Below are 13,121 nucleotides of genomic sequence, written 5' to 3' on the forward strand. Positions count from 1 at the left end.
CCATTGACACCTTGCACAAGAAGGGCAAGACACAAAAGATCATTGCAAAAAAGACTGGCTGTTCACAGAGCTCTGTGTCCAAGCACATTAATAAAGAGGCAAAGGGAAGGAAAAGATGTGGTAGGAAAAAGTGTACAAGTAATTGGGAGCGCTTCTGGTCTGCTGCTGAGTGGTTCAAAGTTATTTTCTCTGATGAAAGTCAATTTTGCATTTCCTTTTGGAAATCAGGGTCCCAGAGTCTGGAGGAAACGAGGAGAGGCACACAATCCACATTGCTAGAGGTTCAGTGTAAAGTTTCTACAGTCAGTGATGGTTTGAGGTGCCATGTCATCTGCTGGTGTTGGTCCACTGTGTTTTCTGAGGTCCAAGGTCAACGCAGCCGTATGCCAGTAAGTTTTAGAGCACTTCATGCTACCTGCTGCTGACCAACTTTATGGAGATGCAGATTTCATTTTCCAACAGGACTTGGCACCTGCACACAGTGCCAAAGCTACCAGTACCTGGTTTAAGGACCATGGTATCCCTGTTCCTAATTGGCCAGCAAACTCACCTGACCTAAAAAAATCTATGGGGTATTGTGAAGAGGAAGATGCGATATGCCAGACCCAACAATGCAGAAGAGCTGAAGGCAACTATCAGAGCAACCTGGGCTCTCATAACATTTGAGCAGTGCCACAGACTGAGCGACTCCATGCCACACCACATTGCTGTAGTAATTCAGGCAAAAGGAGCCCCAACTAAGTATTGAGTGCAATACTTTTCAAGTTCATACTTTTCAGTTGGCCAAGATTTCTAAAAATCCTTTCTTTGAATTGGTCACTTTTACTGAGAACGGTTGAGGTGATCCATAGTTGATGTTTTTTACCACATCTTTTCCTTCTCTTCGCCTCTGTATTAATGTACTTGTACACAGAGCTCTGTGAACAGCCAGCCTCTTTTGCAATGACCTTTTGTGTCTTGGCCTCCTTGTGCAAGGCGTAAATGGTTGTCTTTGAACAACTGTTAAGTCGGCAGTCCTCCCCATGATTGTGTAGCCTACAGAACTAGACTGAAAGGCCATTTTTGGGATTTTCCTTAGTTGTCAGTTTTAATCATCAAAATTAAAAGAAATAAACATTTGAAATATATCAGTCTGTGTGTAATGAATGAATATAATATACATTTCACTTTTTGAATGGAATTAGTAAAATAAATAAACTTTTTGATGATATTCTAATGAAGGAGATTACACAATGGATTTTGTACAATGGACAGGATGTTTCTGCAAACACAAAAGTGCAATTTTTAGGTTAGGGGGGCTTTAAAGTGTAGTAGCATAGAAATAAAGATGTCTGACTAATATCACACCAGCTTTAAATACTATCTTAAACCCGTTGATCAGTGTTCTTCATTATATTCCAAAATCTTCAAAAAAAGATTGATTTCTGATATGATGATACTGTATAACATCTGTCTCTGTGTTAATCTGACACAATTTTCTGATAATAATTTATACTGTAAGTATTACTGTAGCAGGTTCATTCTACAGAAAAGGTGGAATTCGGGTGATGGAAATTTGCTTAAATGAATATACCCAAAACTTCTTTAATAGCATTAATAGTGTATTTTTACCATTTCAGTGTTGTAGTTCATTCATACAGGGTTAAATTAAATGTAAATTAGATTTGTTTTATAAAAAACATGGTTTTAAATAATAAGTACATAGTTCAACTTCCATGTATGATCAAAGGGACAGGGCAATTTTCGGGACCAGACATTTAAAAAAATGTTTTAAAAAAGGAAAAAAATTTATTAAATAAATAAACTGTCTCATCATTTTAAGGACAGTCTAGATTTATTAAATATATATCATTATGGGATTATTGGGTCAAATTAAATGATTAAGGGGTCTGCAAAAGCAAGGGACAAGCATTTCCACTTTTTTCGTAGAATGACCCAGCTTTTCTATTGTGATCATCTTGATTTATTCCCAGCATGCAATGGAGCTTAAAATGCACGTTCCTTCACAACTGAACTATGTGCAAACATTTATAATAATGATAATAATTTGTTACATTTATATAGTGCTTTTCTGCATCACTCAATGCGCTTTACATACAGTATGAAAGGGGGATTCTTCTCAACCACCACCAATGTGCAGCATCCACCTGGATGTTGCGACAGCAGCCATATTGCGCCAGAACGCCCACCACACACCAGCTTAATGGAGAGGAGACAGAGTGATATTGCCAATTTGTTTGTTATTTTACTGTCTCTGCAGTGTATGAGTCTCTACAGTCCAGTAGAGTTTCCTAAGAAGCTGCGACCAAAACATGTAATCTGTTAGCGTGACAGCACTTTTACTGAGAGCGGGTGAGGTGATCCATAGTTGATGTGAGAGCCAGCAATTCGCAGATTGACAGACTCTAATTACGGCATATCTGCAGAGGACATCCTATTTTGCCCGGCTGGTTTGGACAGGGTCAAAACGTGTTGGCAGTGCTTTTCATCCATTCTTCCTAATTTATCTAATGTTGGCTCCCCTTACTTCTACATCAACTGAATTTGAATTTATATGAAGTGCTGTGAAAGTTCAGAAGCTTTCATTCCGAAACTGGATCCAAAACAGGCACTTAGAAAGACAACTACAAAAGTTCATATCAATAGTTCTGGTAATGGGCAGGCAGGCAAAGAGCTCAGTGGTTTGGAGAGAGAATAAGAGCAATTGTATATGGCACTAATTTGTGGGTTTTTGGGGCCATGAAACCATTAAAACGATTAGACTCATTTTGTAAATTTATGCAGAGGTCTGCATTCAGTGGGAAAACAATTAATGCGAGAACAGGATTTTTTTTTTTATAAACAGACTTAAAATAAAGGTTCCTAAAATGGTCTCTCTCTGGCTGTGTGGTTTTATAAAGAACCTTTAAAATTCACAGAACATTTCAAAAAATTAATTACAATGATAATTGGGGAATTTACAGATAAATCACCTGATTAGTATTACAGATAAATATTAATATATCTGCTATATCATATTTTATACTTGCATTTTCAACATAATTTTACTATAAAATATGGCAAAAAATATTGAGTAGGCTAGTTATATGTCGCTTCAATGCAATAAATATTCATATTGAAATATTTGTATCAATAAAAGTCATTATTACCCTGATTTTGTGAAAATTGGAAAAGATTTTTCTGCTAAAAAATTGGGAGCTACGGGTGTGGTTAGGAGATAGACTGTAAAAAAAATATAGACGTAGTGTCCATGACGTCACCCATAGGTTTCTGAAGATTGTTTTTGAGGCCAATAGTAGACGTGCCTGCCGTCACCATCTTGGCCGCATGTCACCACGCATCATTTGCGGATATCAGAAAATGTCACGACCGGGAAACTGGAATCAGGAGTGAGGACGCAAGTGCAAAGTTCTGGTTGAATAAATAACATTTAATAAAAATAGACAAGAAACAAAACACGAGAAATAAACAACGTCAGGTAAGTAAACACAGGAACACTAAAACTGAGAACAGGTACACACAAAGAATCAGAGACAATGAACCGGCAGAGAGTATGGCGAAGACAAGGGTATATACACACACACACACACACACACACACACACACACACACACTAATTGACAACAGGTGAAACAAGACAGGCAATCAATGAGTAAGTGTCCAGGTGATAAGAATCAGAACAGTCACAAAACATGACACGGACTAACCGTGACAGAAAATGGGTAAAGAGGTGGGACATGGGTGAAGCTGAGGTGGCTGCTTGCTGAAACCACTCCCGCCTAGCTCGACTCTAGTGACAGCAGTGGCTGTTCAACTGTCACTCAAATGGCTACGCCCTGGATTACGCAGAATTCAAAGGCTTAATATGAAACGGTAGCCTGACGTTGTCATACTCAATTCTAGTCAGAATTTGAGTATAATACCGCTCCATTGAGCTAAAATTATGAGGCGTGTCTCAACCGAAAAATGCCTCTGCACTCAATTGGATAGACATACGACCAATCAGAGCAACGGAGTGTGTGACTTATGTTGAAATGGCGTCTTTAGCAGCCTGACCGAACTGCTAGTAATTTCGCTACAATGATACTAACATATACTAAGTCTGAGTTAGCGAAGGTACATCAACACCTACTATGTTTACAACATTTCATTTATATCACAACATTAAGTATTTACTAAGTCATACAGTAAGACTATCTCTTACCATTTGTACGTTAGGTGAACTTCATCCACGACGATAGCTACCCATTATACGTTGGCTTGAAAAATATCGGAGCCTAGCATGTCCCTCCACTTATTCAGCAGTCACGATTCCAGGCTTCCGAAAAGAATCTGGCAACGACCGCTAAACATAAACAAATGCCTTGATCGCGTTTCTCTGTTCCGCTTTTTAAATCAATGCTCTGTCGATATCTTTTAGAACAGACTCAATGTCAGAATCCACACTGTAAAAAAATTCTGTAGAAATTACAATGTTATTGCAGCTGGGTTGCCGGTAATTTACCGTAGATTTAAATTTATGTTATTTACTGGCAAGAGTTTGTTCAAAGTTAAATTATAACAAGTCTTTATCTTTACAGAATAAAACTATACAATAACAGCCTCATGCAAAGCATTCTGGGAACCAGAAATCATCATCAACCTTTTTCTGTTTTTTTGCTTCAGATTTTGTTTCCCAGAATGTTTTGCTTGATGCTGTTTTTCTAGTTTTATTCTGTAAAGACAAAGACTTATAGGGCTCTATCTTACACCCGGCGCAATGCAGCGCAATGCGCGACGCAAGTGTCTTTCCCTAGTTTCCACCCTAATTTTCACGTTTAGCGCCGCGTTGTTTAAATAGCAAATGCATTTGCGCCCCCTTTGCGCCCATGGGCGTTCTGGTCTGAAAACGAGGCGTGTTCAGGCGCATTGTTGGCGCGTTGCTATTTTGAGGCAACTAAAATAGACTACGCCATTGACCAACAAAAACCTGGTCTAAAGTCTAAAGTCAATGGCGCAATGTGTTTTATGTTATTTAAAAAGCGCATTAGTAATATGCGCCTATAAACGGGAAGACAACGCTTGTTTGCTTATCACAAAGTACATGAATGCGCAGCAGCACAAAAATCCTTTTAAATATGAAAGATTAACGGATTGAATGTAAAAGATTATTATTGAGTCTCTTGGACATAAATGAGGACTAATTATGAGACGTTAGAAGGCGCAAAGAGCTGCTTCACCTGCAGCCTGGTAAGTAAATAAATGCTTTGCTTTAAACAAATGCATCTGTTTTTAAATGTTTTTTTTTAATGCTACCTCAAGGGTTTAGTGTATATGATGACTCTGTACCTGCGGATATGGTGAGATGAGAAACATTTTAAGTAATGCTTAAAAAAAACTTCTTTATCTCCTGTTTGTTACAAATAAAGTATTTTTAGAGAACAAACCTTATCTTACATACTTGTAAATAATTTTTGATGATATTAGATAGCCATACATTTAAAGCAATTACAAGCCTGCTTTTTACTTCCATGACTAAAAGAAAACGGGTTTTAAAGGTTTTAATAAAAAAATAACAATTTCAATACAAGTGAAAAACAACACAATTATTTAACATTAATCTTAAACTGGAGATCTTCTTCCTCCGCTTAGTTTTTCAGTTTACAAAGTTCGTCATCTAAATAGGGATTAGACATAGCGCCAGCGCAACTTGCTTTTAAAGGGGATGAAAGCTGAGACTCTCATTGGTTTACTGCACGTTACGCCCAAAATACTCTCATTACAATAGGACCAACCCTTTCCGACCATGCGCTCGGCGCACAAACCATTTTTCCCGTCGTTAAATTAGCAAAAGTGGGTTCGGACACGCCCATTTAGACGTTGCGCTTTGCGCTTTAGACAATGCGCTTAGATTGTTAAAATAGGGCCCATAATGTTTAATGTTCATTTAACTTTGAACAAAATGTTGCCAGTAAATAACATAAATTTAAATCTACGGTAAGTTACCGGCAACCCAGCTGCAAATTTTTTTTACAGTGCACACATCTGAATTCACCAGCGGCAGCCATTTCATTGTAAACAGATTGAACACACGCGCTCTTTGGTGACGTGGTTGATACGTTACTGTTCATGATCATCTGTCCATCATCGTATAAAGCCCGCCCTCACAATTTGATTCGTCGGCCGGTTTTGGTATTCGCATAGTAGCTCCTCAACGGTGAATCCCCAGACCGATCTTCCCCGATTTTCAAATAGTGGTGGGCGGGGCTAAGATCGGCTGGCACCCAGGCTAATGAAACGGATGAGTTACAAAAAAATTCACCCCCCTCACAGTTGTCATTAAGGGCAAGATTAGATTTACAGACCAAAAACTATTTTTGTATCAGGCTGTAAACATATTTTTTTCTGCTCTAAAGTTGGGCATTTTAACATGGAGGTCTATGGGAATTGATTTGGTATGGAAATTATAATACTACCCCAAAACATAACCCTAAACCCAACATCTTGCGAGATTTAGACCGTAGCTGTATCCCATCTAGCCTCAATTGCAGTTATCTTAATCCTACCTCCAAATCTAACCCTAAACCCAACATTTTCTGAGATTTAGGCCATAGCTGTATCCCATCTAGCCATAATCGCTGTTTACATCTTAATACTACCCCCAGACTTAACCCTAAATCCAACATCTTGTGAGTTTTAGGCCGTAGCTGTATCCCATGTAGCCTGAACTGCGGTTTTCATCCTAATCCTACTTTCAATCCTAACCCTTAACTCAACATCTTGTGAGATTTAGGCCGTAGCTGTATCCCATCTAGCCAGAACCACTAATTACATCTTAATACTACCCCAAACCTAACTCTAAACCCAACATCTTGTGAGATTTAGGCCGTAGCTGTATCCCATCTAGCCAGAACCACTGTTTACATCTTAATCCTACCCGCAAACCTAACTCTAAACCCAACATCTTGCAAGATTTAGGCTATATCTCATCTAGCCAGAACCACTGTTTACATCTTAAAGGACAAGAGGTTTTTTTTAATCCGTCACACACTCCTAGTAAAGTTAGTACACAGTGATAGCCATAAATGCAATTGTACTAATAATTGGCATAATAATTTATTTCGGTGTTTCGGTTTTAGTTTTTCGGCCTTGGTTTCCTTTTTTCGGTTTTCGGTTTCGGCCAAGAATTTTCATTTCGGTGCATCACTATTAGGAAGAATTGGTTCAGTGCACATGCAGCCATTGTAGAGGTGGGGGCTGATACAACAAACACTCCAAAATTCTCGGGCCAGCATCTTATGTCCAAATTTGAGTCAAGACCGTTCTATTTCATCATAAACAATCTGAAAACAGGGCTTTAAGTGTAAAATACCGAACTTGTCCTTTAATACTACCCCCCAAACCTAACTCTAAACCCAGCATCTTGTAAGATTTAGTCCGTAGCTGTATCCCATCTAGCCTGAACTGCGGTTTTCATCCTAATCCTACCCCCAAACTTAACCATAAGCCCAAAATCTTGTGAGATTTAGGTCGTAGCTGTATCTCATCTAGCCAGAAACATAAGATAGCCATTTTGGAATTAACATCTTAAAGCGCACTACATTTCAGGGAAGTATTAATCAGGCTGATGATGTAGAGGTCTCAGAATCTCGTGTATCAAATATTATACAAATGGTATTATAGGGTTAAAGGTTCTTTATGGCACTGTGCAACAATTTTATTTTAAAGAGAGTTCCTCTAGGAACTAAAAATCATTCTTTCATAGCATCGCTGGGAAGAACCCTTTTGTATATGGAACCTTTCAAAGTTTTTAGTGTAGAATAATTGTTGATTCACATGTGCTTATACAGTATGCTGTTCAGAGCCAAGCAAAAGACACGGATGAATTCACATTTGAGAAATAGAGAGTGGAAAGTCTGACTGGCTGCTCGTCTGAACCCGGTGCAGGAACTACAGGAAGTGTTGATCTGTCCTTGAACAAGAAAAGAGAAAATGATTGTTGGGGGATGGACATCTGGTCTCTTTCAGATGCTAATAATTGCTTCAAACATGCAAAATATTAAAATCACTCCACCAATATGCTTAGACAAGTGTCCATGAATTATTCAAGTTACATAATGAGTCTTAATCTGCTTAATAAGAGTTACCCTTAAATAAAAGGCACTATAGTGCGGGGAAAAACAATGGACATATTGAAAGTAGTGTGTAATTACCATATTCACTAACTAAAATAATAAAGGTAATTATGTCTTATCAGAGAATGGCACCAGGCAAGATTTTTGTCATTTCTAAATGTGTTTATGTATCAGAAGAAATCAACAGAGAGAGACACAAAGCAATGAAATGGACAAGCTTATTATTTGCTTTATTCACCATGTGTGTGTGTGTGTAGCCAGTAAATGTGTTTGAACAGACGTGAATGTTTGTACGCTGTACACAGCACCCATTTGTGATGTTGACAATGCTGTCTAAGCCAGTCTTTGTTTTGTTGATCTATTGCCATAAAGAGGCATAATCCGTTTTCAGTGAGACTTATCACTGATTTGTATTGATATTTCTTAATACAAAAGCTATGAGGAAAGAGTGTCTGCCAGGCTTTCAGAATAAAAGAAGGCTGACTGACTATTGATGTCTAGGCAGGCACATACCCATATACACAGGCCAGATATTCAGAATTCACATTTGTCTGATTAGTTTTCAAATGAGAGTCTGAATGAGGATTCAGACTCTCGTTTGGAAGATAATCAGACCAATGCGAATTCTTGATTGAATTTCAGACAAATTCAGCAAAAGCTGTAGTAATCCTGCCCTTACATATTAACATTCAGATATAGTTTGCCGCTCCATTAGGGATACGATATAGGGATGTTGACATGTGGAATGAGAGTAAACTATATTTATCAAAGCAATATCATTTGGAGTGACGGTAAAAAAAATGCGAGTACTTGCAGAAATGCCAATAGTTTTGTAAACAGTTTAACATTACATTGCAACAAAACATGATACATATTTACAACATATAATGTTAAATGCCCAACAAATAACAATTTATATAGGGTGGAGGTTTCTAAGTAAACATAAAAAGAGTAATTCATCCCAATATGCAGTGCTGGGCAAGCTACTTGGAAAATGTAGTGAGCTAAGCTACCAGTTACTTCACATTAAATGAAGCTTCACTACACTGAAGCTACCCCCCTGGGAAATGTAGCAAGCTAAGCTACATCAATAGTAGCTTGCTACATCCAAGCTACTTTTTTATTTTTAACCAGTTTTTATTATGTACTGTAATTATTTATTCAGTTTCAATTTATCATTTTGGTAATTATAGGCAATACAAGCATAGTGTAGGCCTAGGTACTTCACATTTTGGGGCTGTTTGCTGGACTTATCCTACTCCCAGAATAAATGTTTGAGCTGTCTTTATTCAAAAACACCTGGGGCCTCATGTATAAAGCATGCGTACGCACAAAACAGGGCTAGAAACGTGCGTACGCCAGTTCCCACGCAAAGGTTGTGATTTATAAAAAAAAACAAACTTGATGGGAGAATGGGCTTGCAGGGTGGGATATTAGGATGATTCATGTACACACACTTGCATGTGATCTGTGATTTATAAAGGGAACATTGCTTTGTTTTATAAGTCTTCATAATTTTTGGTGTATGCCATTTTTGGCTTTTGTGCGTACGTAGAGTTTTAGTAAGAATCCCACGCACAGTTTTATACATGAGGCCCCTGGTCCTGACATATCTTAACACAAGGGTCTCCAACGTGGGCCCGCAGGCAGCAGGTAGCCTGCACAGAATCTGTGAGGTGCCCGCCAAAGCACATTCTATTAATAGTTTCAATTGTAATATTTATTACATGTTTTTATATTAGCTTGGCTTGGTGAAATAACCCAGTCAGAGGTAGAGCACGAGTCTTCACCGAATGCGAGTGGTAATGTTTTGTATGAATGAAGGCTGCACAACTCGAAGATACGGAACAAACGACGTCCTGTGTCGATTCAAATGACACGCTTATTCTCAAATCCAGGACGACTTCAGAAATTTTTGGAAAATTGTAGCTTTTGTGGAAGCTACCGCACTACTTGGTCAAAGAAAAGAGCTTAGCTACTGAAAGCTATTTGATTCAGAAAGCAGCTAAGCTACCGCCAAGCTACTGAAAAATGTAGTTAAACTACTAGCTTAGCTACTTGTAGTGAAGCTACTGCCCGGCACTGCCAATATGAAAATGATCTTATAATTTAGGGGTTGTATACACTAAGGCATTTACGATATGTGTTTAATTTTTTCCAATGGAAGCCACGTGCTTTTAAAAAAACATTTTGTCCACCGGCGCACTGAAAAATGTTTAAAGGATTAGTCCATTTTCTTAAAAAAATTCAGATAATTTACTCACCACCATGTCATCCAAAATATTGATGTCTTTCTTTGTTCAGTTGAGAAAAAATTATGTTTTTTGAGGAAAACATTCCAGGATTTTTCTCATTTTAATGGACAGTTTTAATGCAGTTTAAAATTGCACTTTCAGCGGACTCTAAACAATGTCAAACGAGGCATAAGGGTCTTATCTAGTGAAACAATTGTCATTTTTGACAAGAAAAATAAAAAATATGCACTTTTAAACCACAACTTCTCATCTATCTCCAGTCCGTGGTGCTCCAGTCCGTAACCTCACGCTATACGACATCATGTCAAGAGGTCACGGATGACGTATGGAAACTGCGACCTAGTGTTTACAAGTGTGGAGAAAGAGGACCGTTCCAACGTTGTTGTATGTCGAATGATACTAATTAATGTCTTTGTGTCAGTTTATTCTTTAAAATGGTCTGCAAATGTGCGTTTCATATATGTAACCTGTGACCTTTCCACGGCATTACGCAATTGCGCGAGGTTGCGCTGGGGCATCACAGGACCAGAGATAGACGAGAAGTTGTGGTTTAAAAGTGCATATTTTTATTTTTCTTGTCAAAATGACATTTTTTTCGCTAGATAAGACCCTTATGCCTCGTTTGGGATCATTTAGAGTCCTTTGAAACTCCGTTAAAACTGTATTAAAACGGTTAAATGTTGGTGTTCATTAAAATAAAAAAAATCCTGGAATATTTTCCTTTAAAAAACATAATTTCTTCTCGACTGAACAAAGAAAGATATCAACATTTTGGATGACATGGTGGTGAGTAAAAAGCTGGTTTGTCTTCACTGTTAAAAAAAATCTGTAAAAAATTACAGTATTACTGGCAACTAGATGCCAGTAACTTACTTTAGATTTTACATTTATGTTATTTACTGGCAACAGTTTGTTCAAAGTTAAATGAACATGAAACATTTTCAGTCTTTATCTTCTAAAGTAAGTTACTGGCAACCAGCTGCATAATTACAGCAATTTTTTTACAGTGATTGTTTATTTTACTGTTCTGTATTTACATGCTTCTGAGCAATTCCAGCATTAACTTCCTAAGACCCAAGCTTTTTTTTCAGATTTCTTTCAGCTATTTGGGGTTAGGAAGAACCAATAAATATAATAATTTCCAGTTACACAGAATTAAGTATTATGGTGCAAACAACAAAAAATGTGATGTCCACTTATGTGGACACAGCAGGTCTTAGGAGGTTAAGGATGTGACATTTGCAGTCAAAACTTAAAATTTAATTTTCAGAGAATGCATTTATTACTGTTTATATTTTCCTAAACCTTTAATGATAGAGGCCAGACATAAGAAAAATATCTGTCTATTTACAAGTTTTCTATTTAAGATGATGGAAACATGCATTCGTTATGGATGTGAAAAAAGGACACAAGTTTTTGAAGACTACGTACTTTGTAGACGATTTAAAAGGCACAAACCAGAAGCAATAATACCCAAAAAGTGGATAATTAATGGCTCTTCAAGGGACATATATTTATTTTTAATTTTCGTGTGGACTTTATCTTTTAATTGGCTCTTTCCTCGTATAGGGAAATAAGAATTCATGTGGTGAACTAGGAAACCCCTTAGTGCTAGATTTAATCATTCAAGACGAGCAGATCAAAAAGATGGACTGTCAGTGATATCTTTAATTCATACAATCCTAAGCTGCTGTTAAATAACTATTTTTGCAGACATTTCAAATGGGAATTCATTCACAAGCCTCAGCCATTTAAATCACAATCACTGTAACAAATGGGTGCTTAGTTTGATCCAGAAGAAAATCAACTTGCTTAGGCAATTTATCTGCCTTGGCTCTGAAACTGAGACACAACAGAAGAAAATTAATCTATGCTCGCTGTTATCTAAGACAGTGTTTCCTAAACATTTGAAAAAGGCTTTTCACTCCCCCTGAATTTACACACAAAGAGTCAGTCACATAATATTGAAGCACTATATAGTAGTAAATAACTACTATTCAACATCTACATGATTTTTGTAAATAAACGACTTAATAATAAAAATAGTATGTGTGACGTGTTTTGCTTGTGATATGCAGATGTAGTGGAGTAATTGCATACCTATTGCATACATTTAAATCTAATCTAAGTACCAAGAACTCGCTTTTTAAAAATTTACATAAACATACAAAACAACATGTTAGAAATCCAAATTCATACACAGATATGCAAACAGACATATTATAATGAATGTTTGTTGAAAATGTAAGGCTGGCCTACCTATTGCATACACACTTTATACTGCCTACTCTTTATCACATTGTTGGCACATGACACTATATTGTGTTTTGCGTTTCCACATCGAAAGCTCTTTTGTATGAAGTACATTTCCGTTGTAAAAGACCATCTGGGTATTCCATATGTTCAGAAAATGTGTATACTGTCGACAATATGCATATACAACAGAAATGGAAGTTGCCGTATTCTCAAGGTTTTACCATTTTGCTACAGTCTAATAAGTAAGACTGCACCATTTCATTATGATAATATAATAATATTAATATATGAATATATGATATTATAATAATAATGCAAAGCTTAAAATGTGCGTTCCCAGTAAACACACATACTATAAATGTACTGCTTGAATGTACTGCAAGCCACTTTGGATTCAAATGCAAATGATTACAGCATGAAACAGCAAATAGAGCAAAACAAAAACCGGCTCCAAATTACATTTTCCTGACATTTCTACTAATGGGTTTGAGCATGT

At 37.1% G+C, this 13,121-nt stretch overlaps 1 protein-coding gene across 3 annotated transcripts in view; it reads left to right on the forward strand.

Moving 5' to 3' along the window:
• The window catches only part of ntsr1 (neurotensin receptor 1 (high affinity)), a 49,901-nt gene that overhangs the window by 18,599 nt on the left and 18,181 nt on the right, over positions 1–13,121 (forward strand). The window contains exons 3-4 of one of the 3 annotated variants that reach the window (XM_073875064.1): positions 229–389; positions 463–916. The exons of 1 other annotated variant lie outside the window; for it this stretch is intronic. In XM_073875064.1, coding sequence (XP_073731165.1) covers positions 229–389; positions 463–666 — 365 coding nt within the window. In that variant the 3' untranslated portion in view covers positions 667–916. Of the gene's footprint in view, positions 1–228; positions 917–13,121 lie in introns of those variants that run through there. One more of the 3 variants, XM_073875065.1, reaches the window with a different exon arrangement.

This window comes from Misgurnus anguillicaudatus, chromosome 13 (genome assembly GCF_027580225.2).
Source record: "Misgurnus anguillicaudatus chromosome 13, ASM2758022v2, whole genome shotgun sequence".
Classification (NCBI taxonomy): Eukaryota; Metazoa; Chordata; class Actinopteri; order Cypriniformes; family Cobitidae; genus Misgurnus; species Misgurnus anguillicaudatus.